General features: G+C 41.6%; 2 protein-coding genes and 1 pseudogene across 2 annotated transcripts; 1 reads left to right on the top strand and 2 right to left on the bottom strand.

Annotated features, from left to right (window-relative positions):
• The first annotated feature begins 2,213 nt into the window (after positions 1-2,213).
• On the top strand, positions 2,214-5,837 carry LOC110504844 (endothelin receptor type B-like). Its single transcript, XM_036965224.2, has 7 exons — positions 2,214-2,645; positions 2,762-2,874; positions 3,897-4,101; positions 4,301-4,441; positions 4,746-4,879; positions 4,961-5,069; positions 5,594-5,837. The coding sequence occupies exons 1-7, from the start codon at positions 2,214-2,216 to the stop codon at positions 5,726-5,728; spliced, it is 1,269 nt and encodes a 422-aa protein (XP_036821119.2). The 3' UTR covers positions 5,729-5,837.
• Positions 5,838-6,255: 418 nt separating this feature from the next.
• LOC118944720 (leukocyte cell-derived chemotaxin 1-like) lies at positions 6,256-19,953 on the bottom strand (annotated as a pseudogene).
• A 3,930-nt stretch (positions 19,954-23,883) lies between these two features.
• On the bottom strand, positions 23,884-27,738 carry LOC110520621 (protocadherin-8-like). The gene is made up of 3 exons (XM_021598023.3): positions 25,101-27,738; positions 24,812-25,010; positions 23,884-24,582 (listed from the first exon to the last, which is right to left on the bottom strand). Exons 1-3 carry the CDS (start codon positions 27,522-27,524, stop codon positions 24,263-24,265), a joined length of 2,943 nt encoding a protein of 980 aa, XP_021453698.1. The 5' UTR covers positions 27,525-27,738; the 3' UTR covers positions 23,884-24,262.
• Between the last annotated feature and the right edge of the window lie 255 nt (positions 27,739-27,993).

A 27,993-nucleotide genomic window follows, 5' to 3' on the forward strand; every position in this document is an offset into this window, starting at 1 on the left:
TGGAAGTGTATAACAATTCATTCACTGCTCAGAGTAAAATGAACGCATTTCCACCCTACATCAGGGCCAGGATTTGGCCTACTTCACTGATTTAGAAAATAAAATAGAGGATTTTATACATTACATTTTATACTATCACAACGAGAATACAAAAAAAAACATGATGAAGTACAAATTCTGACCAATATATTGCGTGTGCACCTCATTTGCCAATCACATGGGAGGGGTTTGCATGCCGATTGTAATTACTACCTGGGCCACGAAAATATTATCTAAAATCCTCCTTCATTTTAGCATCAGCATATGAACTTAATGAAGGCGAATGGCTGAAGCGTGGTTGGTTTCAATCACTTGTATCCAGTTCCACTGTCCCCCAACAGGCTACCTGGGCCAAACCCTACCAGCACGCACATTGGCTACATATCTCTCTAAAAATCTTTAATTGAACCTGAAATAATACTAAAAAGTCTTACATTATAACTTTTTCATCTGTGCTCAATGTAGTCCTGGCATGGCTCTTTGTTTTCTCACCTAGCATTGCACAGCGAAGGAAACATTAAGTAGGCTATCTGCTTCTAAATGTAACGTTATTCAATGACAATACAACGAGAAGGGAGTGAACATGCTATCTCATCAGTGAGCTAGTCTACTCACCCCTTACTCACCCAATTCACAGACTTTCCAAATGTCATCCGACGCCATCCGTGGGCAAATGTAAATGTTGTCAGATAAAACTTGGATACCTGTCCGTCACAAGAGTTGCAACGGGGTCTTTCTGATTGTCACAGGTTAACTGGCCCACTGTGTTTTGCACGTTTTCCGCTAAGAACCGAGGGGCGGAAAGGTCAGTCGTGTTGTCCAGAATCTTGAATTATTGCGCAACACCAGCATCTGTGGGCGGCACCCCACTCATACTGACAGGGTTTTATGGGGTAAGTGGCACCCACACGAAAAGAAATAGCCCCTGATCAATGACAAATACTAATGAAATCATGTATAAATATTCGAGGCATCAATTGAATGACGTGGCATGGCAACAGCTTCGTGTGCATTTTATTATTACATCATATAAAATGTAGAACTCGGTGATGCCCTTTAGATCTAAGCATAGACATCCTGTTAAATTATTAGAGGGGCTATGTCATAAACCCTAAAAATTCCAGAATGGGGTGAAAATGTTAGTAGAGGCTTAATCCCGATTTTACTTTTGCAGGAAAATAAAAGTTGTCATATTGTCATATAATTATAAATGCCATTTTTCTGAATAAATAGACTCTAAAATATATGTACAAAGACCATAAATGTAAAACATTTTGTAGTGTATGGCTGTGGATTGACTGCATTATTTGAATGGAATGTTGGCAGTTAATTTGAACAATTAATGGAATCATCCTTCTAAAACAGGCTGGCTAGCTAGATAAAAGACAGTGCAGATAAATTCTCCTAATAAATTATTTTTCCTCAATATCTTATCACAGCACTGGTAAACCATGGTTGGCAACTCCCTGACCATAGCGGCTGCCTTTTATCCTATCATAAGAAGGTTCAGGTCCATATTATGTCTAGTATTAAAATTCATAATTATATAAGTCCCTATCCTCTCAAGATAGACACTTGTTTCAATGTCAAAGATCATAATAGGATTCACATTTGTCACAGATACAATTACTGGGTCGGAAGTGTCCCTGAAAGTCTTTTAATCATTGCTGTTTTTTGTATTTATATGTACAATGGTAAGACAACCATTGGATTGAGAACAGAGCTCAGAGTCAGAACAGGTATAGAGTCATCTGCTGAGGACAAGACTTCAGTGAAGCCCTGTCATCCCAGAATGATGCACCAAGAGCAGTAATGTGGTGACAGATTGATGACTAACCATGCCAATAAAATCTCAGTCTATAAAAACCTTAATCTGCCTTAGCTAAGACACAGACTGTGTGTAGTAGACTACAATTGCAACTGCATTGTGGAGGAAAAAGTTGATGCTGGATCGATTGGCGTGTACAGTAGGTAAACTGACATTTTTCAACGTTATCTACAATTTCACAGACAATCATCAATGCTTCTTGTAATCAATAGACTTTATACCACCTTGATTCATTTTTTTTTTGGTATCACTCCAGGCTGTAATGTGTCCAGTAATGATTTCCATTCTCATTTGCAGACTACTTCCCGGGGGTAAATTGCAGGGCCTTTTGAGGAAATCATCTTCAATGGAAATTGTAGCTCTTGTTCTCTCTCTGCTGCTTACCAATGGAATGGTTTTAATCAGTGCAGCGACCAGTGATCAGACTCCACAACCAGCTCCTACTATTCAACTCTTTGCCACTGCCTCTTCAGATGCTGCAGAGCTTACAGAGGACCACAAATCCAATGGTTCTGTTCCCTTATTCAAAACAGCAGGACGAAGCCCCCGACCCCATCCCATGTGCTTAGTGTCGACTGGAATCAGAGACACTTTCAAATACATCAGTACTGTGGTGTCTACTCTTGTATTCATCGTTGGAATAGTTGGAAATTCAGTACTCTTGAGAATCATATATGAAAACAAATGTATGAGAAGTGGACCTAACATTCTCATTGCCAACCTTGCTTTGGGAGACCTGCTGCATATTGTGATAGATATTCCAGTCAATGCTTACAGGGTGAGTTATTAGCAATGTGGGGTGCAGTGATCTGTCTATCCTGATCTATCAAATCGGATTTGTATTTTTGAGTACAAATTTATTTGTAATATAATATTGACTTGTTATTTTTGCAGCTCATGGCTGAGGACTGGCCGTTTGGTTTGGCGCTCTGTAAACTAATCCCTTTCATCCAGAAAACCTCTGTTGGAATTACAGTGTTGAGTTTATGTGCCTTGAGCATTGACAGGTGAGAGGTATGACAGGTATGACAGGTGAGAGGTATGACAGGTGAGAGGTATGACAGGAATGACAGGTATGACAGATGAGAGGTATGACAGGTATGACAGGTGACAGGTATGACAGGTGAGAGGTATGACAGGTGAGAGGTATGACAGGAATGACAGGTATGACAGATGAGAGGTATGACAGGTATGACAGGTGACAGGTATGACAGGTGAGAGGTATGACAGGTATGACAGGTATGACAGGTGAGAGGTATGACAGGTGAGAGGTATGACAGGTATGACAGGTGAGAGGTATGACAGGTATGGCAGGTGAGAGGTATGACAGGTGTGACAGGTGGGAGGTATGACAGGTGTGACAGGTGAGAGGTATGACAGGTGTGACAGGTGAGAGGTATGACAGGTATGACAGGTGAGAGGTATGACAGGTATGACAGGTGAGAGGTATGACAGGTATGACAGGTGAGAGGTATGACAGGTATGGCAGGTGAGAGGTATGACAGGTGTGACAGGTGGGAGGTATGACAGGTGTGACAGGTGAGAGGTATGACAGGTGTGACAGGTGAGAGGTATGACAGGTATGACAGGTGAGAGGTATGACAGGTATGACAGGTGAGAGGTATGACAGGTATGACAGGTGAGAGGTATGACAGGTGTGACAGGTGAGAGGTATGACAGGTGACAGGTATGACAGGTGAGAGGTATGACAGGTGAGAGGTATGACAGGTGAGAGGTATGACAGGTGAGAGGTATGACAGGTGAGAGGATTACACCTTCAGTTCACATTTCTGTTTCAAGATAGTTGGACATGACTGTATTACTTAGATTTTACAAGGCAAAACCAGAGAATAGAATACAAAAGGTTATAAGAAGGGTAACATGGTTAGAGTTGGCTGATGTCTCCATTTCAACAAATATATTTATTTGACGTAGGCCCTGAAATTCCCTTTCATTGCAATATGATTTTTGTTTTATTGTTATGAACAAAACGCTCCCCAGCCACATAATTTCCCTGTTGATTTTCTAGGTATCGAGCTGTTGCATCCTGGAATCGAATCAAAGGCATTGGGGTTTCAACGTGGACAGTAGTGGAAATAACTGTGATATGGGTGATATCAACACTCCTGGCTGTGCCTGAAGTTGTCGGCTTTGATATGATAACGATGGAGTATAAAGGGCAGCATCTGACAATATGTCTGCTTCACCCCATACAGACCAATCAGTTCATGCAGGTAATGTCAGTCCTGACAACATGCAGTAATATGGAAAAAATAAAAGGTCAATAATGTGTTTCATTTGGTTTTCTTTAGATAATAAATGAAAACGACAGATTGATGATATAATGCAGCCAGTGGGGTGTGCTTATCATCACATTCCAGTATGTATATAAAACCGGAAATCACAATACTAAACACTAGATTTTTCCATAAGTTTTATAAATCAGCAAAAGACTGGTGGCTCTTCGGTTTCTACTTCTGCGTGCCGCTGGCTTGCACGGCTGTCTTCTACACCCTGATGGCCCGGAAAATGTTGAGGAAGAATGAGAATACCCTGGGGAACTACACCGTTCAGGTGATTTCAGCTCTGGTACTAGAGAGGTATTACATGTACAGCCTTCTACTCCAGACCAGCAGTAAAACAGGCTGATTCAACTAATCATGCTCCAGCCCGAAGACAACGATATGTTGATTAATTTAAACAAATGGGTTAGTGCTGGGGTGGAATAAAAGCCTCCACATCCCAGTAGCTTTCCTGGACCGGACACGGAGACCCATGGTGCAGTATAGACATTGTAGTTCTAGCGCTGTAATGCCGTTATTTTTTTATGCTGTCATCAAAATGTCTAAGATAAATCTCCTTATCTGTTTTCACCCAGAGACGAGAAGTGGCCAAGACGGTGTTTTGCTTAGTGCTTGTGTTTGCTCTCTGTTGGTTACCACTGTACCTGAGCAGAATCTTAAAACTCACCATTTATGATGAGAAGGATTCTAAAAGGTGTCAGCTACTGAGGTAAGAAAGGATAAATTAAACTGCCACTGCTGTTCTCAATTGTGCTATGTGTTACTGACCTGATCCTCTCATCCTTTTCAGTGTGTTTCTTGTCCTGGACTATATTGGCATTAATATGGCATCGCTGAACTCCTGCATCAACCCCATCGCTCTGTACATGGTCAGCAAACGATTCAAAACATGTTTCAAGGTAAGATTTAATATAATCTTCCTCATTGTTTATTATATCAGTTCTTACACACGCGAGAATCGAGCTGGGTAAAGGATGAAGTCTGACGATATGACACGTGCTGTATGGACTATATGTCATTTCTGACTCGTTGACTTTTAACAGTTAAACTTGTAAGGGCAATGACTTGAGGTGGGTAAAAAAAAATGCAGTCCTTTGAAAACAGTAACCAGAGCTGAACTAGACACCAGACAGGTCATAGCTGAATCAGCAACACTCATAGCTAAGGTTTAATCTAAGGGCATTCACAGTGCTGCTAGTTTGCATTTTAATCTAAGAGCATTTACGGTGCTAGAATGCAACGTAAAACTTGGATATCTGAGCATATTGATAGTAATCTGACAGCCCAGAACCAAAATCTCTGGCCAACTATGTTACGCCTGTCCTCAACATATTCATTGATAGTTTTGTGTTTGACTGTATTTGAAAATGATGTATTGTCCTTTGGACTTCTCTAACTCATTGTCTTTTTGTCTGTCCCTTAGAAACGCCTATGTTGTTGGTGCATACATCCTGAACTATTGATGCTTGAAGAGGTACAGTCTATCTTGAAGTCAAATAAGCAGGACCAGGCCTCTATGCACAGTGACATTAGAGCTAATAAGCCCACCTCCACTTGAGTAAGAGGACACTTGACTGTTTAAACAATATATTACTATGACATATACATAGATGTATTTCTTTTTTTGCTCAGTTTTAGTGAGTCTATGGATGTTTCTCTGTAATGATTTCAAAGATGGCTTATTTAATGTTATGAATATTTAATTAATGTAATTTCAGTGTGAGGGTCTATACATAACCTCAAGTTTTGGGCTTTTCCTCAATGTCTTTATTGGTTCTGTAGACTCAGACAATGTAATGTACCGTCATTAGTGGTATAGAGTTGCTTAGCAACAAATCCTGTGGCATTGTCTGTTGTGAGCTTGTTATCAGTAGAACATCTGCTTATGATGTGACACACTCAGACAAAGAGAGTCAGACAGTTCTGACTCCGTTCCCTCGGGCCTTGACTCACTCATCTACGTGCGTCATGTTTCACCTATATCATACACACTGTAAGTTTATGTGCCCTGGCCGGTAACATGTTTACCTGGAAAACTCTGCCTCAAGGCACTTAGTCTTGACACATATCCAGCATTACACGCTCTTACCACCTGTAAAGAGATTACCCAATTACATAGAAATACTGCTTAGTTGTTGTTTTTTTAAGAAGAAATTTAATGAGAATTTTGAAAAAGCTTATAACCAAATTAGTTCTCCTATTCATTATCAAAACTGTGTCAGAGAGGGCATGACAAATTATTAGGACACAAATGTATATTTCCGTCTCTCTGAGAGAAAGCCGTCCTCTCACATCTTGCACCTTTAGTTCCTAAACCTATCGCTTCGGAGACACCAGTGGATTCTGCCTTCACCGCTGAACGACTGATTGATGGTGGCCTATTTGTAATGCATTGTTAGATGTGTAATGAACGGAGACACTTTTATAAAAGACCTGCGAGTGGAAAATAAGGAAACGGAGATGACAGAATGGGGTCAGAAGGAGGGGTGAGGGAAGAGCTGAGCACCTGATGGGTCCTGTCACAGGACAAGGCAAGCACAGATAGGAAGTATTTCTTCCATCCAATACCTTATCAATCTAGTGAACTATTTTAGGGAGGAATTATAATCCACCCTGTAACGTATAGAAGGAAGCCTTCTAGAGAGAGAAGCTGACTTTCAACCTGTTATGAAAATATCGTAATTCTTTGTCAGGGCCAGATCATTTTAATGGAATATAATAATGCTTTGTACGATAGTTTCTGTACTGTAACTCTACCTGACTGGATGTACAGTATGGGAATTATTTATAAGGATGTCAATTAATTGCATTTTCCTTTATTTTTTGGGCGATATGATGATTTATACCCAGACATATAAAACAGCATCCATGAATCAAATAATGGATAATACATTTGATTTATGTCAGAAACTGCTAGAAGTCACTCTTATGGTCCCATTCAGTTTCTTGTTTTTCGTTCTTTAGATCTTTAATGAATGTAAACGTCAAATACATTCCTATTTATACGTTACGTGCGGGTTTGTAATCACCGTTTTTTTCTTCTTCGTGAGTGTCAGAACACAACATAGTTTCCTCCTTTGCCTCTCGTCTCGTTTTCCACACATCAACCACTGACGGACTGAACTGAATCAATCTCAACGCAGGGACTTACAAAATCCCCGTTGAAATGGAAAACAGATCAATTCTCACCAAACATCAGTATGAGGCAAAGGAGGAAGGGTAGCCTAGTGGTTAGAGTGTTGGACTATTAACCGGAAGGTCGCAAGTTCAAACCCCCGAGCTGACAAGGTACAAATCTGTCGTTCTTTTCATAACAGGTTGAAAGTCAGCTTCTCTCTCTAGAAGGCTTCCTTCTATACGTTACAGGGTGGATTATAATTCCTCCCTAAAATAGTTCACTAGATTGATAAGGTATTGGATGGAAGAACTGTTCCTAGGCTGTCATTGAAAATAAGAATTTGTTCTTATCTGACTTAAATAAAGGTAAAATAAAAATGTTCAAAATCTCCTAAATGATATCATCATTATGCAATTACAGGCTCATTTGAACATCCTATTCAATCTATGCATTACATTCATGATTAGCATACTGTATGTTCCTAGTAGTGAATAAAGGGAAGAGGGGGGGGAAGCGTACCTTCCAAACCACACTGCTTTGATATCTGCTGTGTTAGACTCCTGCACTGCATCTTCTGTTGTCACGTTGGAGCTGCTGTAGTGCTTTGGCAGCCTGGAACACATGGTGATGCGGGTGCCCAGACACCGGGGTCATGGAAAACTCCTTTAGAACAGAACCAATGAGTTGTTTTGATCTCGGAGACGATCTGCAACTGATCTGATTTGAATATCACACAAAACATATAAAATAACCAGTTATACTTGGACATCTAAAATAATTGGCTATACTTGGACATCTGAAATAACTGGCTATACTTAGACATCTAAAATAATTGGCTATACTTGGACATCTAAAATAACTGGCTATACTTAGACATCTAAAATAACTGCCTATACTTAGACATCTAAAATAACTGCCTATACTTAGACATCTAAAATAATTGGCTATACTTGGACATCTAAAATAACTGGCTATACTTAGACATCTAAAATAACTGCCTATACTTGGACATCTGAAATAACTGGCTATACTTAGACATCTAAAATAACTGCCTATAATTAGACATCTAAAATAATTGGCTATACTTGGACATCTAAAATAACCAGTTATACTTGGACATCTAAAATAACCAGTTATACTTAGACATCTAAAATAACCAGTTATACTTAGACATCTAAAATAACCAGTTATACTTAGACATCTAAAATAACTGGCTATACTTAGACATTTAAAATAACCGGCTATACTTAGACATCTAAAATAACTGGCTATACTTAGACATTTAAAATAACCGGCTATACTTAGACATCTAAAATAACTGGCTATAGTTATACATTTAAAATACCCGGCTATACTTAGACATCTAAAATAACCGGCTATACTTAGACATCTAAAATAATTGGCTATACTTGGACATCTGAAATAACTGGCTATACTTAGACATCTAAAATAACCGGCTATACTTAGACATCTAAAATAACCGGCTATACTTAGACATCTAAAATAACCGGCTATACTTGGACATCTAAAATAACCGGCTATACTTAGACATCTAAAATAAGTGGCTATACTTAGACATATAAAATAACCGGCTATACTTAGACATCTAAAATAATCGGCTATACTTAGACATCTAAAATAACCGGCTATACTTAGACATCTAAAATAACCGGCTATACTTGGACATCTAAAATAACCGGCTATACTTAGACATCTAAAATAACCGGCTATACTTAGACATCTAAAATAACTGGCTATACTTAGACATCTAAAATAACCGGCTATACTTAGACATCTAAAATACCCCGCTATACTTGGACATCTAAAATAACTGGCTATACTTAGACATCTAAAATAACTGGCTATACTTAGACATCTAAAATAACCAGTTATACTTAGGCATTTAAAATAACCAGTTATACTTAGACATTTAAAATAACTGGCTATACTTGGACATCTAAAATAACCGGCTATACTTAGACATCTAAAATAACCGGCTATACTTAGACATCTAAAATAACTGGCTATACTTAGACATCTAAAATAACCGGCTATACTTAGACATCTAAAATACCCCGCTATACTTGGACATCTAAAATAACCGGCTATACTTAGACATCTAAAATACCCCGCTATACTTGGACATCTAAAATAACTGGCTATACTTAGACATCTAAAATAACTGGCTATACTTAGACATCTAAAATAACTGGCTATACTTAGACATCTAAAATAACCGGCTATACTTAGACATCTAAAATAACTGGCTATACTTAGACATCTAAAATAACCAGTTATACTTAGGCATTTAAAATAACCAGTTATACTTAGACATTTAAAATAACCGGCTATACTTGGACAATGCACGGTGTGAAAGGGTTTTTCTTTCTATATACAGTATGTTTTATAATCATCTAGGGGTTATTTTGAAAATAAATTGGTTAATGTTGTATTTTGCATCAGATTCCCACTTTTCTCTCATATTCTCTTGTTGTCAATTATTGTTGGACCTTGTCCTGTCACAGTAAAATGGTGTGGTCCTGTCCTGTTCCCTGCAGTGTGTTGCCATGACTGGCAGATGACATTGAGACACATCATGGTCTTTCGTCCTCAGAGACGGTGACGTCAGTGTCAACTTCTGAGAGAGACAGAGAGAGCAGTTGTCTCAGACCTTCCCTAAGTAATATCTGTGCACACAAGACCCAGATATGGTTTCCCAGGGTGGCGCCGAGACTCCCCAGACTGTGGATTTAATTAACAGTGTGAAATTAATTAATCAGTTGGGTGGCAGGTAAAGGGGACATCTCCATGGAACTGCTTTCACAACCCAGACAAGCATTCTATGTGTGCTGACAGCTATTCATTTGCAGCATGTTTTATAATAGTGCTTGATTATATATAGAGATGCTGTGAAACGCAGAGGAGATTAAAAGCATCAAAATAACAGCTCCCCCCCCAAAAAATCAAAGTATGAACCTGTGTTTGATCTGTTCTATAAATTAATTACAAATTTCACTTCTGTATAATAATTTGGTGCAAATTAGATGGAAATTAGATAAAATATTCATTTTGTTATCTAGGGAATCTGACTGGAGGGCTTTTTAGTCTTCAGTCTGGCTCAAAATGCTGTCCATATGGTAATTATGTACAGTAGTGTTGCAGGAGTATTGGTCTGATGCCTACTGGCAGGCAGAGAGGAGTCTGTCTGTGACAAACTGCTGCTAGGACCTGATGTGAGTGGAAGGCGATAATGAGGCTGTTGTAAGACTTAAGTATAGCACCTGCCCCAGGGGTGGCATATCTAAGCACTCAGCCTCTCATTGTTGCACGTGCTGCACAGGATTAAAAACACATTCACTTTCTTCTTCATAAACTTTGTCAGTACTCCCAGCAACACTTTGGACAACTTGAGCTTTCATGTTGTAAGCCTCTTGATATTTGTGTGAATAAACTTCCTTCTAGCTTCACAGTTTGACATGTGAAGTCTTGATTTGTACCTTGAGATATCTATTGCTCTGCTAAAGTGCGTTTAGAACATGAGTACAAAACCAGTGGAAAGGTTTCTGCAAACACATTGGGAAAGCTTGAGAAACAACCCCATTGTATAATATCCACTGAGTGTACAAAACGTTAGACTGGCATAGACTGACCAGGTGAATCCAGGAGAAAGCTATGATCTGTTATTGATGTCACTTGTTAAAGTCACTTCAATTAGTGTAAATGAAGGGGATGAGACAGGTTAAAGAAGGATGTTTAAGCCCTGAGACAATTGAGACATGGATTGTGTATGTGTGCCATTCAGAGGGTGAATGGACAAGACAAAATATTTATTAAGTGTCTTTGAACAGGGTATGGTAGTAGATGCCAGGCGCACCGGTTTGTGTCAAGAACTGCAACGCTGCAGGATTTTTCACATTCAACAGTTTCCCGTGTGTATCAAGAATGGTCCACCACCCAAGGGACATCCAGCCAACTTGACACAACTGCGGAAAGAATTGGAGTCAACATGGGCCGGGGTTGGGGGGTGGTGTTTTTGTACTAACAAGGTACAAGTCCAGTAGGGGGACAGGAAGCAGGAAGTCCATTAGGGGAACAGGAAGCAGGAAGTGTCCGTCCTTAGGGGTGGTAAACCTTTCTCATATCAAGTCTATACAATCCCTCTGTCACACCCTGATCTGCTTCACCTGTATTGTGATTGTCTCCACCCCCCTCCAGGTGTCACCCATCTTCTCCATTATCCTCTGTGTATTTATACCTGTGTTCTCTGTTTTGTCTGTTGCCAGTTTGTTTTGTTTCATCAAGCCTACCAGTGGTTTTCCCTCTGTTCATGTCTCGTTATTGTTCCTGTTCTCTAGTTTTCCCGGTTTTGACCTTTTCAGCCTGCCCTGATTCTGAGCCTGCCGTCCTATACCTTTGCCCCACGTATCTGTATTATTGACCCCTGCCTACACTGACCCTGAGCCTGCCTGTCGTCCGGTACCTTTGCCCCACCTGTCTGGATTATTTACCCCTGCCTGTCCTTGACCTGTCTTTTGCCTGTCCCTGTTGGATGACTAAACTGTGGTTAATTCAACGTTGTCTGCATCTGGGTCTTACCTCAAACGTGATACCCTCACTCTCTGTAAAATAAAGAAAACACACCTCTGTAATCAGAAACTCTCACCAGACTTAACATCTCTCTTGTTGTCCCCAACAAAAAACAATCATACAGTCCTCTATAATAATCGGATTACACCTACACTCCACCTACACACAGGTGTAGACATTAAAGTAAAACAAGTACACTATAGATGCAACCTCATTCAATAAACATAGAGGTTGTTTATTATCTCCCTTTACCCCTACCTACATGTACATATTACCTCAATTACCTCAACTAACCTGTTTATTATCTATGCATAGTCACTTCACCCCTACCTACATGTACATATTACCTCAATTACCTCAACTAACCTGTTTATTATCTATGCATAGTCACTTTACCCCTACCTACATGTACATATTACCTCAATTACCTCAACTAACCTGTTTATTATCTATGCATAGTCACTTTACCCCTACCTACATGTACAAATTACCTCAATTACCTTGACTAACCTGTATCTCCGCACATACACTCGGTACTGTTACCCCCTGTATATAGCCTCAATTATTAACTTTTTTACTTCAGATTATTTAGTTTTAAATATTTTCTTAACTCTATTTCTTGAACTGCATTGTTGGTTAAAGGCTTGTAAGTAAGCATTTTACGGCAAGGGCTACACCTGTTGTATTTGGCACATGTGACAAATACAATTTGATTTGACAGAGAGAGGCTGGCACCTAGGAGCATGGCAACATTTTCATTAAATTGTGTTTGTTTTTTGTTGGATGCGAGCAGATCTTGATAAGAAATATACAGTTTGAATGGACTGGAATTAACAAGGCAAGACTTCTTGTACAGAACCAGCAGGCATTTAATTAATAGGCATTTGGGCCTTGCATGCTAAAACAGTGAGAGGGAAGGCTGCCACTACAGCCTAATGCAGGAAAACTTCAGAGAGACCTGTAAACAGCAGGGAGAGCCAGATCACTAGGCAGAGCTGCTAGTGGTCACTCAACCGTGGGATTAAAAAGCTTTTAATCCATGTACCAAAACCAGGCTCATTCTCACCATACCAGACAAAATAAAAGTAACGTCTAGATGCTGATGTTGCCATGGCAAAAAAATTAAGTTGTGTTAGGGCTCTTTTCTGAAAATGCCACTAACAATGAAAGCATTTCAGTGCTCTCTCGTGGGTAAACATAATGAGCAGATGTAAAAGGTTTTCTGTGTACTGGGTTAGGTGCAAAACGGACTGTCACTACCGTTTATTCTGTTCACGTCTGGATGTAATGGCAAGCATGCAATCAAATGCAGTGAATGCCTGCCAGAGTGGCTTGCGCTACTAATGTGTTAGACGCGACAACAACCCACTGGGCACAGACGTCAGTTCAACGTCTATTTCACGTTGGTTCAACGTAATTTCATCGAAAGGTAGGAAGCCATGTCCAACAGATAAACCAAAATATATTCACTGATAATTCCCCGAAAGTGGAGAAGCTTGATAATTAAGACCACATGTATCAAATAAAATTGTTACTAGGCTAAAGTGTCTACATTATACTACATTGAGGTACAGTATATAGGTGTATGTGAATACCTGTGAACGAATGAAAAACAAAGAGACATTTTGGGTTTGCTGTCAGCCTGTCCTTGTTTTGATGGGCGATAACCAAAGTGCAGGTGGATGCAAGAAAAGCCTGGCACCCTTCGTCCCTGGGCAGCGGTGGACTCTGTGTCTATGGTTTCCATTAACATGGGAGGGGAGGTTTGCTGTCTGGCTGCTGGGCACAGTGGGTCAGTGTTCACAGAGGCCTGTTTGTTCCCTGGCCTGAAGGGCTCCCTGGGTAAGCATGGCTCCAGAGGGGAGACAACAACCAAAAAGGCCCCACTGTCTCAAACTGGGGCTGCTGCTCCTCCAACACATTCATCTCTTTCTCCTCTAGAGCAGTACATTTCTCTTCTAAGGGGGTGAAAGAAAACTCATTTCTTAGAATGCGGCCCGAGGATACCATAACTTCTGTTGTTCTGGGCAATGGATTTCTCTCAGGATAAATGCTTTTTAAAATTTTTTTCTTGTGGTAGTATTTCCTGTCTTCTTCTCTGGCTGTCTATGGAGTCAGAATGTTTTCCCTCGTGTCGTTTCATTAACAATGATATATCCACACTGTGCAAGGTTGCCAGTAGCAGCCTTCAGTGTACAGGATCTTCTTAATTGACCTTCAATGACGTAAGTTCCATATAGAGTCGGTCTGACAGAGTCTTTTACTAAAGTTCATATCATTCTGACATCCAACAGTGTCAAAATGATCAATTTATTATTTTATGGTAACCTCATATTCACACGCACTTTTCTGGCTGTGATTTCCAAGAGATGAAATAGCCGAGGCTAGTCTTGCTCCTTGGTGCTGTCAGGTCAGAGATTCAATAGTGTTCTGCAATCTGCAGTACAAGTATAGCTCCATTATTGAGGGACTTTAAAATGGGAGCTATGTGACACACGGCGGGTTGATTTAGTTTAATGACCTTGGCAGTGACAGCACAGTGATGGAAATTGGACTCCCTCTGCAAATTTACATCACTTCAGGGTACTTGGGGCCTCTCTTAGAGGTTGCACTCCAGAACACGAGCCATCAGGAGGTCCTGGATATGTCATGCATGTCACCTTCCTTTAAGTGCATCTGCAGACGTGGGAGGGGGATTAATATTGTATAGCCTACGGAGGCGCAGGGGCACTGCAGATGTGATAAGCACCTCGGCCCCCCCCTGAAAAAAAGAAGGAAAAAAAAACAGGAAAGACCTCTGCACCAAGACAAGCATCTCTTTGTTTTCGTATTTACACTGCTACATGCTTTCAATGGGCGCTTTACAGACATATCTGATGGAATTTCACATCTGTTGCAATTTGACAGGCAGGGATCGTCCCGTGTGACATCGACTCGATCTCAGTGTGTTCCTTTTCAATTATCTAGGAAGGATAGGCTGATCTGATTTCCTTTAATTTCCAGATGGGGAAACATTTAAGATGTATTCCAATCTTGGTTGCGGTGGGGAAATGTTCTGGCCGGACGTTGTGATCACGTTATGTGGTTGCTTAACCTCCCTCCATGCCTTTCTCCTGTTGTTTCTACTGAAATGTCATTTTTACTCAAATGTCCTCGTGGTTGCCCTGACACCCATTTCACATTAGTTCACATCAACGAAGATGTCAACGTGCACAAATTACATTGCCTTCAACCTGGTGCTGAATTGTGATGGGAATTGTGGTAACCATTGCTGTCACATCAGTTTTAACTGCAGGGCCCCGTACTGCTGAGGAAACAGAACAGACATTGAATGGATAGATCGACATGAAAATCACTATGTACTGTACTAAGTACCAGGGGTAACATTACAGCATAACCGTATCAGTCATAGAAACTGTACATTATCTTCATTAAGAATTTATACAGATCACTGTATTCATTTCCATACATTCCATAAAATACAGCGTTGTGCAAATAAAAAGTATTGGTAGGCTTTGTTTACTGAAAAGATATGTTGAAAGGGGAAGAAAGAAACAAGGTATGTTTATTTCTAAATCAAAAGCTGCAAACTGCTGTGCTACATTTGTTTTTATGGGGGGGGGGGGGTTTCAATTATTGCCTGCAGAGAAGTAGTGCCGGCTGAGAAGTATTGCCTGCAGAGAAGTATTGCCTGCAGAGAAGTATTGCCGGCAGAGAAGTATTGCCTGCAGAGAAGTATTGCCGGCAGAGAAGTATTGCCTGCAGAGAAGTATTTCCTGCAGAGAAGTATTGCCAGCAGAGAAGTACAGTATTGCCTGCAGAGAAGTATTGCCGGCAGAGAAGTACAGTATTGCCTGCAGAGAAGTATTGCCGGCTGAGAAGTATTGCCTGCTGAGAAGGTATACGTGCTGTATATGTTAAACATCGCCTCAAGGGTCCAGGTGGAAATTTGTCTTAACTGGTGTTTTTCTTATTAAATCATGAGCTGTAGTTCCTGTTTCATCCTAACAAACATAACTCACCTGCCTCTATCCGGTATTCACAACCAAATACAAAGTTATACAATAAATATCTGCATATAAATGACATTGTTGCTTACAGAACATGACCTTTAAGACCGTTGGTGAATTAGGCTTGAGAAAGTGGGCGTGTACTACTGACACAACCCCTAATATGCACGCCACCCACCAGCGGCAAGGCAGAATATCTCGGTAAGATACCTGGCAGCCTCTGTAGTTGTAGCCCAAGGGTTCTCATATCCTCTGGCAGTGGATGTAGCTGTGTCGACACTCTGAGCAGAAAATCCCCTGGTGGTCTAGCATGGGGTCAAAGGTCATGGCACCCTCATCTCACCCCTGTTCGCGCTGTGGAGTGATAGGTAAATTATTTATGTTTCTGCTCAATGTTTTCACGTGAACTTGATATACAGCACCTCGTTTCCTTTCAGTTTTCCAACAATCCTCTTTTAGGCATAGCCCACGGTTTCTAACGAGCTGAATCATAGCCCACGGTTTCTAACGAGCTGAATCATAGCCCACGGTTCTAACGAGCTGAATCATAGCCCACGGTTCTAACGAGCTGAATCATAGCCCACGGTTCTAATGAGTTGAATCATAGCCCACGGTTCTAACGAGCTGAATCATAGCCCACGGTTCTAATGAGTTGAATCATAGCCCACGGTTCTAATGAGTTGAATCATATCCCACGGTTTCTAACGAGCTGAATCATAGCCCACAGTTCTAACGAGCTGAATCATAGCCCACAGTTCTAACGAGCTGAATCATAGCCCACGGTTTCTAACGAGCTGAATCATAGCCCACGGTTTCTAACGAGCTGAATCATAGCCCACGGTTCTAACGAGCTGAATCATAGCCCACGGTTTCTAACGAGCTGAATCATAGCCCACGGTTTCTAACGAGCTGAATCATAGCCCACGGTTCTAACGAGCTGAATCATAGCCCACGGTTCTAACGAGCTGAATCATAGCCCACGGTTTCTAACGAGCTGAATCATAGCCCAAGGTTTCTAATGAGTTGAATCATAGCCCACGGTTCTAACGAGCTGAATCATAGCCCACGGTTCTAATGAGTTGAATCATAGCCCACGGTTCTAACGAGCTGAATCATAGCCCAAGGTTTCTAATGAGTTGAATCATAGTCCACGGTTCTAATGAGTTGAATCATAGCCCACGGTTCTAATGAGTTGAATCATATCCCACGGTTTCTAACGAGCTGAATCATAGCCCACAGTTCTAACGAGCTGAATCATAGCCCACGGTTTCTAACGAGCTGAATCATAGCCCACAGTTCTAACGAGCTGAATCATAGCCCACGGTTTCAAACGAGCTGAATCATAGCCCACGGTTTCTAACGAGCTGAATCATAGCCCACAGTTTCTAACGAGTTGAATTATAGTCCACAGCTCTAACGAGTTGAATCATAGCCCACAGTTCTAACAAGCTGAATCATAGTCCACAGCTCTAACGAGTTGAATCATAGCCCACGGTTCTAATGTGCCTTATTCAACGTGCAGTGGCTAAGGGGGTAATGATTTTCACTTCAGTTTGTGAAACACATGGCTAAGAACATGGGGTGTCTGTTATCACCTACTGCTTGTGACTTTAGATTACTGCTGTCAATCTAACACCTACACACCCAATTACAACAAATTGTGTGATCATTGAATGTGGGTTTGCACAGATCACTTACTGTAGCACACAGACATCCAAACTCACCATTCAGTGAAGTACTATGTCTTACAAAGAAAACCAGGGGGGGTAATCAAATCAAAGCTTGAAGAAAACAACTCCTCTTTAAAGTATACAATATTCTCACTATTACATGGTAGGGTTTTCTGGGTTGTAGGTGGAGCCAGTGGCTTATGAGCCCACAGACTCCTCCTCCTCCCCCTCCTCCTCCTCCCTCCTCCTCATCCCCCCCTCCTCCTCCTCCTCCTCCCTCTCCTCCTCCCCCTCCCCCTCCTCCTCTTCCCCCTCCTCCTCCTCCTCCTCCTCCTCCCCCTCCTCCCCCTCCCCCTCCTCCTCCTCCTGCTCCCCCTCCTCCTCCTCCCCCTCCTCCTCACTCCCTCCTCCTCCCCCTCCTCCTCCGCCTGCTCCCCCTCCTCCTCCTCCCCCTCCTCCTCACTCCCTCCTCCTCCTCCCCCTCCTCCTCCTCCTCCTCCTCCTCCCCCTCCTCCTCACTCCCTCCTCCTCCTCCCCCTCCCCCTCCTCCCCCTACCCCTCCTCCCCCTCCTCCTCCGTGGAGGTGCTATTCTCTGCATGACTTACTGTGTTCTTCTCCTCAGCAGCTGCCTCAAACTCCTTCATATCAAACTGACGCTTGGCTCTCTGTGTGTCTCTCGTTCTCCTCTCTCCATCTGTTCCAGGCAGCCACAGGAGGCATGGGTATTGGGTCAACAACCACTAGAACCCACACATGTCCTCCGAGCACAATTCTACATACACTCAGTCTCGCTCAGTCGTGCTGAATAATTGAATTAGTTACAATGATATCAAGAATTCCTTGCATATTTCAAGATCATTATTATTTTTAAAATGTAAGACAGTAGGGGGCTTTTGTTTAAGTCTCCAAATACCTCGAGTGTGTTCAGGGTGTCTCACTAACTTTTGAAACACACATTGGAATGGTAAAAGCATGTAAATAATGTTTACAGCTCACTGACTGGTCTGTGTTTACTATTAGGTGGATAATCAGGACAGTTCTACTGTAAATGAGGATTCCCTGTTCTACAACACTCCCGTCACATCTCTATCACATCTCATTCTATAACAACTACAGGAAACTAGTTTACATTCTATCACATCTCATTCTATAAAAACGGAAACACCAACATAACGTTTCTTAATAGGGCATTGGGCCACCAGAACAGCTTCAATGCACCCTGCCATAGATTCTACAAGTGTCTAGAACTCTATTGGAGGGATGCGACATCATTTGTTGATAAGAAATTACATAATTTGGTATTTTGTTGATGGTGGTGTAAAACGCAGTTTCAGTCGCCGCTCCAGAATCTCTATAATCTCAGTTACATGGATATCTCCATCACAATCTATAATCTCAGTTACCTGAATGTCTATATCAAAATCTATAATCTCAGTTACCTGAACATCTATATCATAATCTATAATCTCAGTTACATGAATATCTATATCACAATCTATAATCTCAGATAAATGAATATCTCTATCACAATCTATAATCTCGTTATATAACAACTATATCTTTATCACATTCTAGAACAACAAACTCCTGTTCTACAGTACATCTCCTAACTTTGTGCTGGTTCTTATTCTATCACTGAGCCATGTGAATAGCAGGAGCCATGAGAGAGGGACCTTTATGATATGTGGGTTGGAGCCAGAAGATGGGCAGGTCTCCACAGAGGTCCAGGATCTTGGTGCTGAGGAAGCTGCTGTTCTTCAGGGGTCGGTCAGTAGCTACCCAGGTCAGAGACTTCTTGTCAAACTTCACTGGCATTATTTAGTCTTCCTGACTGGGCGAAATACACCTCATCAGGCCATTACTCCTACATTATGTCCACAGGCTTATCAATTGGCATTAAAATGTAATTCAATTTCAAAATGAATTAGTTTCTGTTAAGCCCAATCGACTACTGGATTATTGACATGTCCTTGAGTATCTAGAACATAAGGGGGTCTATACTTTTGCATAAAGTTAGTAATACGTTCAGTTATAACATTATGTGCTGTTTAGTAAAGCTCAAGGTACCAGGTCAAACATCAGTGACTCCTTGTTGAGTGTTTTGACCTCTGGAATGCTTTGATTTGAGATTTAATATAATGCTTCTTTCCTCCAGACAACTGAATTCCTGTAATTCCCTGAATCAGGAGTCACAGAGATGGGGGGTATTTACACTCACAACTTTGCTACACATGCCAACTCTCAGTTGGACTACTTCAAAGAGAATTAAGGACAACTTCACCGTATGAATGTCATGAATCTCCAACGCCTCGTCATTTCTACTCACTCCCAGTTTGGGAACCTTTCCAGATTATTATTGTAATTGATTTCCATGGACCCCTCCTCCACCTTTCCATTGACACACAATTATTATTATTTTTTTTTTTTACAGTTACAAGGATATTCAAGGTTATGCATAATACATAGAGTAAACACATCTAACTTGCCAGCTATCAACTACACATAGTCAAAACCCCTAGTTGTAGAACCCAAACCTTTACAATTACAATAGCTGGAGATATGGCAGGAGGCTTTCTAGCTCTAATATTCACTTCAAGGTCCTGCCATGACACGATACTTCAAACTGCCTCCCTCCTTGTGTTCTCCTGTGCAGCACTTAAAAGGCCGTATGATGTGTAGTCCAATCACATAGCTGATTTGAATAGAATGTCTCAGAGGGAGGGCAGCAGGGCCTTGACATGGATCTATCCTGAGATGTTTTGCCCTACAGGTAAGCCCATTATTACATAAATAAATATTCAAGCATCTCTAATGAGACAGTCACCAGCACCAGGCCTGAGTTACATGCCCAAAATATTCACATCAAAGCTATGCGATTCTAATGTGAAATTCAATAGGTTGGTATAGAAATAATGTCATTATTTAACAGATGTTTAATAAGATTCCGACCAGCAAATCCAAAATGTAATTTCCAATGTCCAACACACCATCCACTGCCAGGCTAAATTAGAAAGTTATTTTGCGATGAATGATAGACATTATGCAGAGATTTGTTAACTAAGATGTCATATTTTTTTTTTGATTTTCTACTGTGCTTGACACTGAAAAAGGTGCAGAGACTGCAGCATACCACTTGGTCCCAGTGTACAGGTAGACCGTTGAAAATCTCCCACCTGACGTAAAGGTAGATTTACCCGTCTAGTCTGCATTTTAAATGGTGAATGGTAAATGACATAATAAAATGACCCATATTGAGTTGAAGAACAAATTCAGTTTTACATTTTTTTGTCACTGACTTTCCAAAGGTTAAAAGCTCCAATGGATACGCAAAGCATCAACACTTCCCCGGCGACAAGAGTCTCAACCCCAAATCTCAAGAGACGACCAACAGCAACAGGAGGCTTCGCAGCCGACGAACGAACTGTCTGTGTCACGCCCTGATCTTTTTCACCTGTTCCTGTGATTGTCTCCACCCCCTCCAGGTGTCGCTTGTTTTCCCCAGTGTATTTATCCCTGTGTTTCCTGTCTCTCTGTACCAGTGTATTTATCCCTGTGTTTCCTGTCTCTCTGTACCAGTGTATTTATCCCTGTGTTTCTACACCTGCATTGCTTGCTGTTTGGGGTTTTAGGCTGGATTTCTGTACAGCACTTTGAGATATCAGCTGATGTACGAAGGGCTATATAAAATAAATTTGATTTGATTTGATTTGATTTCCTGTCTCTCTGTACCAGTGTATTTATCCCTGTGTTTCCTGTCTCTCTGTACCAGTGTATTTATCCCTGTGTTTCCTGTCTCTCTGTACCAGTGTATTTATCCCTGTGTTTCCTGTCTCTCTGTGCCAGTGTATTTATCCCTGTGTTTCCTGTCTCTCTGTACCAGTGTATTTATCCCTGTGTTTCCTGTCTCTCTGTACCAGTGTATTTATCCCTGTGTTTCCTGTCTCTCTGTACCAGTGTATTTATCCCTGTGTTTCCTGTCTCTCTGTACCAGTGTATTTATCCCTGTGTTTCCTGTCTCTCTGTACCAGTGTATTTATCCCTGTGTTTCCTGTCTCTCTGTACCAGTTCGTCTTGTATGTTTAGTCAAGTCAACCAGGGTGTTTTTCCTGTTCTCCTTTTCTATTCTCTTTTTATAGTCTTCCCGGTTCTGACCCCTGCCTGACTCTGGACTACTTTCCTGCCTGCCTGATCATCCTGCCTGCCCTGACCTTGACTCTGCCTGCCCTGACCTTGATTCTGCCTGCCCTTCGGTACCTATAGGAGAAAATCTGTTTTTGACCTTTTTGCCTGTCCACGACCATTCTCTTGCCTACCCCTTTGGATTGATAAACATGGTAAAACTCCAACCATCTGCCTCCTGTGTCTGCATCTGGGTCCTGCCTTGTGCCTTGATACTGTATGCCTTTAGAAAGGTCAGAATGCTAAGTGAGCAGCAATGCACACAGTCAATATCAAAGCAAAGCCCCACGAGAAAATCAAACTCAAAATAATATAATAGACTACAGCGCTCGGGAAAATGTATTGGAATTATTGCATTTAGGCTACTTACAGGTGTCACAAACTGTCTCAAAGCCCGTAACAAAAAGTGAGACAACATGGCGATAAGGAATAACAAAAATATATTTAATTACTGAAGTAACCTATATACAATAAACAATGGTGTATGTAGTCAGTAGTGTAAGTGAGTGGTTGCATGCATAGATGTGATAATGATGATGTTGAAAGGTGCCAAAGCAAACAAACAAAACGGACACAAAAATGCCACAACCCACATCCAACCTCGTGTCTGCATGGAGAGATGGCCGCCTCGCTTCGCCCTTCCTAGGAAACTCCAGGTAATCTTAGGTTATTACATACAGTCGGGAGGAACTACTGAATATAAGAGCAACTCAAGAGTCAACTCACCATCATTACGACCAGGAATACGACTTTCCCGAAGCGGATCCTGTGTTTGATCCACCACCCAGGACAATGGATCGGATCCCAGCCGGTGACCCTAAACAACGGCGCCGTAAAAGAGGCAGACGAAGCGCTCTTCTGGTCAGGCTCCAGAGACGGGCACATCGCGCACCACTCCCGAGCATACTACTCGCCAATGTCCAGTCTCTTGACCTCAAGGTTGATGAAATCCGAGCAAGGGTAGCATTCCAGAGAGACATCAGAGACTGTAACGTTCGATGTTGACCGCATTATCTACCAAGATAATTCTCTTCGATTATAATCACAGCCACATATATTCCCCCCCAAGCAGACACATCGATGGCCCTGAAAAAACTTTCTTTGACTCTATGTAAACTGGAAACCACATATCCTGAGGCTGCATTCATTGTAGCTAGGGATTTTGACAAGGCTAATCTGAAAACAAGACTCCCTAAATTCTATCAGCATATCGATTGTGCTAATAGGGCTGGTAAAACCCTGGATCATTGCTATTCTAACTTCCGTGACGCATATAAGGCCCTCGCCCACCCTCCTTTCGGAAAATCTGACCACGACTCCATTTTGTTGCTTCCAGCCTATAGACAGAAAATAAAACAGGAAGCTCCTGTGCTCAGGTCTGTTCAATGCTGGTCCGACCAATCGGATTCCACGCTTCAAGATTGCTTCGATCACGTGGATTGGGATATGTTTCCGCATTGCGTTAAACAATAACATTGACGAATACGCTGATTCGTGAGCGAGTTAATTAGCAAGTGCATCAGCGATGTCGTACCCACAGCAACAATTAAAACCATTTTTAACAATGCCACTTTTATATGTTTACATACCCTACATTACTCATCTCATATGTTTATACTGTACTCGATACCATCTACTGCATCTTGCCTATGCCGTTCTGTACCATCACTCATTCATATATCTTTATGTACATATTTGTTATCCCTTTACACTTGTGTGTATAAGGTAGTAGTTTTGGAATTGTTAGGTTAGATTACTTGTTGGTTATTACTGCATTGTCGGAACTAGAAGCACAAGCATTTCGCTACACTCGCATTAACATCTGCTAACCATGTGTATGTGACAAATAAAATTTGATTTGATTTGATTTGCCTTTGAGACAAGGATCAACACCATACAGCCAACATGTAGTGTTGGTCATTTAGCTTTTCTAAGTTACATCCTCTGTTGAAATCATTCCTTATCTAATTTGGATGAAGTTAAGCAACGTAACGTAACAGTAATGTAACTTAACGTTGCTATCAGGCATTATATTGCCTGTCGTAGCCTACTGCATGAGCTGATTTCTCACTCAATGAAACTAAATGAATGTATGGAAGCACACTGTAGATTTAAGCTGTCTTTTTTTTACATACAGAACAATCATTCGGTTTCAAATGTTTATTTGTGCGACTTAGTGACAAAATTTACTACAAACATGTTCATATTTTGATATTGATTGTTTCCCACTTGACAAAGGGTCCTTTCAGCCTAAAGGTCCAATGGCCATGCTTTTAAATAGTAAAAGTTCAAACATGCTCTTCCAAATGTATAATACAATTGTAGTTTACATTGAATCATTATGAAAAAATATATTCTTAATTTATAAAATCTTGCATATGACACATTATACAATAAACAGTCATACAGTATATGGGAACAATCACACAAAACACTTACCGTAACACTAACATTGAAACAATAGGCTATACAGTATATAAAGATGCATATTACTCATTACATTAGCTTTGATTATTGTCCATTTAATTTAAGAGTGTCCATACTCCGGGAGGGATATCTCACCAGTCTCTAGTATCCTGGCTGGTGTTGGTGGACAAACCAGAATATAATCAAATTCTTGGTGCTGGACTTTTTCATAGACGCTTTGCAGACCGTTGGTCTTGGGTAGGTGAGCCTGTTGGTAGTAGGTGTCTCTTTGCAGGGTGTTCCGTGGCAACGAGGCTGTCTTGGAGAAGGTTGAGAGGTGTGGTCCGTGGGAGAGGCTGGTGTTGGGTCTAGAGGATGAGGGGCTCCAGCATCGGTCTGAGTGGCCTAGGATTTTACACTCACTGGTGCAGGCCCAGAGACCTGTGGAAACAACACAACAACCAAAACTGTTAGCCCTTGGTGAACCGTGCTGCATATGTTGGGGTATAATAGCCTGGATTTTATGATACACCATTATCATTTACTATCTGACCATTAAGAGCTTGAGAACATCACAGAGGGTGATGCCTTTTATGGATTTTTTTTAATAATGTGTCATTAATGTGTCTAAAATCACACGAACATCCTGTGATTGATTAGTAGTACTTACTGTTTATCGGTGGGGAGTCTTTTTTGTGTCCATCCCCACTGATGTCAGAGTCACTGTCATTAAAGTCACTGTCTCCTTTCCCACTGTCCTTCCCACTGAACTGAGGATCTCTGGCTGAGATGGTTGTGAATGAGTTGCCCTTCCATATGGTTATGGGTCGGAGGGTTTCTTTCCTATAGCCGGGCAGTGTTGAATAACCCTGTGAAGAGGCAAACACACATAAAAGTTTTGATGGGGAAAAATACTACAACAAAACAGCCAATCCATACAGTGAGTCACAACGTCTTACCTCTAATTTACTCTCCATTATCCTGTTGTCAAAGTCACACTCTTGTTCTTGTCTGCCATCACCTGGGGCTGTTTTTATTGTGTTGCTGGAGGCCAACAGTGCTTTCTCAGGAAAAGGGTGTACATCAAACGCATTGCTTTTGTGGTTGGTGATCAATGAATCAATATGGCTGCTCTCCCCCTTCTCCACATCTTGTATGTCTACTTTGTCATTGCATCCCGCCTCTCTCTTCTCCCGTTTGTGTCGACTGCAGGTGGTAGTGATCAGGATGATGCCTAGCAAGAGGAGGGAGCAGCTCCCTGCTAAGGCAATGATAATGGCAATGGACATGTCCCATTCAAAGACTTCCTCGCTGTCATTTTGGACCATAGCAGGAACACTGGGAGGGGTGCCTTCGATGAGAGTGAGGTGTATAGTGGCCGTGGAGGTCAGAGAAGGTGTTCCATTGTCGTTGACAGCCACGAGGATTCTCAGTGTTTCAGACAGGTCGTAGTTCAGCTCACAACTCACATGTAACTTCCCAGTAACCTTGTTAATGGAGAAACCCAAGTGTCCCCCCTCTGTGATATTGTAAGACAGCTGGGCATTTATGCCTTCATCAGCATCCATGGCCTTTATCTGGGTGACAACATAACCTGCAGGTGCATGTTTGGGCAGGAAAACCTCAGCAGATCCCTTATTAAGGATGGGCTCCATGATGGAAGGAGAGTTGTCATTCTGATCAACTATTTTTAGATTGATGATGGCACTGCTCTGAAGCTGGGGTGAGCCCCCATCACTTGCCTGGATGTGTACCTCCAGATGTTTCATGACTTCATAGTTGAAGCTTCTCAGTGCATATATTGAACCAGAGATTGCATTTAGAGATACAAACGTGTTGACAGGTGATCCCATTATAACACTGTCTAATAGTCTGTATGTAATTTTGCCATTAGTTCCCAAGTCTGCATCTCTGGCCTCAACGGTTGTAATATATGCCCCTGGTGCATTATTTTCTACAACAGAAACTTCATATACATGTTTAGTAAAGTGTGGGGCGTTGTCATTCTCGTCGCTTAGCCTTATGGTGTATTGTGTGATCTTTCTCAATGGTGGTGACCCGAAATCTTCAGCCATCACAGTTAAATTATACTCGCTTATCTTCTCCCTGTCCAGGGCTGCTGCGGTGACAATCATGTAGCTGTCCTCATATGCCTGTTTAAGTTTGAAATGGTCGTGCCCATATAAGGTGCAATGGACCTGGCTGTTAACGCCCGAGTCCCTGTCCGCGGTGCTGATCAGCGCCACCAGGCTGTCCTTGTCTGCGGTCTCGCTGATATAAGCAATGCCTGTTGAGATGGAGGTCATTGGCGTAATACTTATTTCTGGGGCATTGTCATTAACGTCTTTGACATTAATTATTATTTTACAGATAGCGGGGATCGGGTTGGCTCCAAGATCAGTCGCCTGCACGTCTAACTCATATGTTTTCTTGGTCTCAAAATCCACTGGGTTCTTGAGCGTTAGGCGCCCGGATTTACTGTACACTTCGAAAAGTGCTCGGATCTCCGCAGAAACCTGTTTTCCGAATCCATAGACCACCTCTCCGTTTAAACCCTCATCTGGATCAACTGCATTTAAGTCCAATAAAACGAATCCAACCGGTGCGTCCTCGGGCAAAGTGACCGAGAAATTATTCTGGTCAAAAACAGGACGGTTGTCATTGAAGTCTGTCACTGTTATGGTTATTTTTGTTGAACCCGAGTTAAATGGGTTTCCTCCGTCGGTGGCAATAAGCTGCATCACATAAGATGACTGAGTCTCCCTGTCTAACTCTTTCATTAGCACCAACTCCGCATATTTAACCCCATCCGCTCTCAAAAGCACATCAATGGAAAAATGACTGTTGACAGAAATTTGATAGCTTTGGATGTAGTTTGATCCGACGTCTGCGTCCTCGGCTGGGTCCAAAGGAATACGGAACCCCACATCAGAATTTTCAGAGATCTCCACTGTAGATTCCTTTTTTGGAAACTCCGGAGAGTTATCATTAATGTCTTTTACCTCCACCTCGACATGAATCAAATTGTACCTCTCTTTTGAAAAACTGACAACATCAAAAGTGATGAGACACTGTAAAGTGTGCCTGCAGATTCTCTCTCTGTCAATCCTTTCCCCGACAGTAAGCTCCCCATCGGTTTCTCTCACCCTGATAAAAGAATTGTTGAATTGTTTCATCATTCTAAAATTAGTCTTGGAGCTAAAAGAGCGACTCAAGGACATGTCCTTGGCCAGGTTTCCGATCACTGTTCCTGGACTTCCCTCCTCGTTGGTCTGGTATTTCAGAGTATTTCCCTCAGACTCAGCCAGGGAGACAAATAACATTTCTAGTGTTATGAATCCAAAAATCCAACGATGCCAACCTGTTAAAATGCCACGCATCATTTTCAAAGCCCGCAGGTTAGTTGGTTAGTTTAACAGAGCCAAGCCGCTTCACTTTTACAGATTAGATCACCTCAAAATGGTGAAAATGCCTCCTCTCAACAGCAACAACATCAGCTTCTCTGAACTGTGCTGAAAGTCAAGCAGGCGCGCTTGTTGCCTCCCGCTTTCCTTCCACACAGCTCCACATCCTGCCGTGGCGGAAGAGTTATAACCCACAGCTTCCATGCTAATGAGACGAAGTGTGACCAATCCCACCGCTTTAGAATTAAAAATAGGCCGGCAGTATGAAAGACCTCTAAGCCTGTTTTCAATGTGCATAGAGCTCAAGCTGCAAAATAAAAAGATTTGGATTGCTTGGAGTCAAGTTTTGAACTGGCTTTGTATGCACAGGCACAGCCGGGAGAAGTAAGGTGCTGGTAAAAACGGGTAAAAAAAAAAACGTTATACAGTACCAGTCAAACGTTTGGAC

The sequence above is a fragment of the Oncorhynchus mykiss genome, chromosome 3 (genome assembly GCF_057628025.1).
Source record: "Oncorhynchus mykiss isolate SJ-2025 chromosome 3, ASM5762802v1, whole genome shotgun sequence".
Taxonomy (NCBI): Eukaryota; Metazoa; Chordata; class Actinopteri; order Salmoniformes; family Salmonidae; genus Oncorhynchus; species Oncorhynchus mykiss.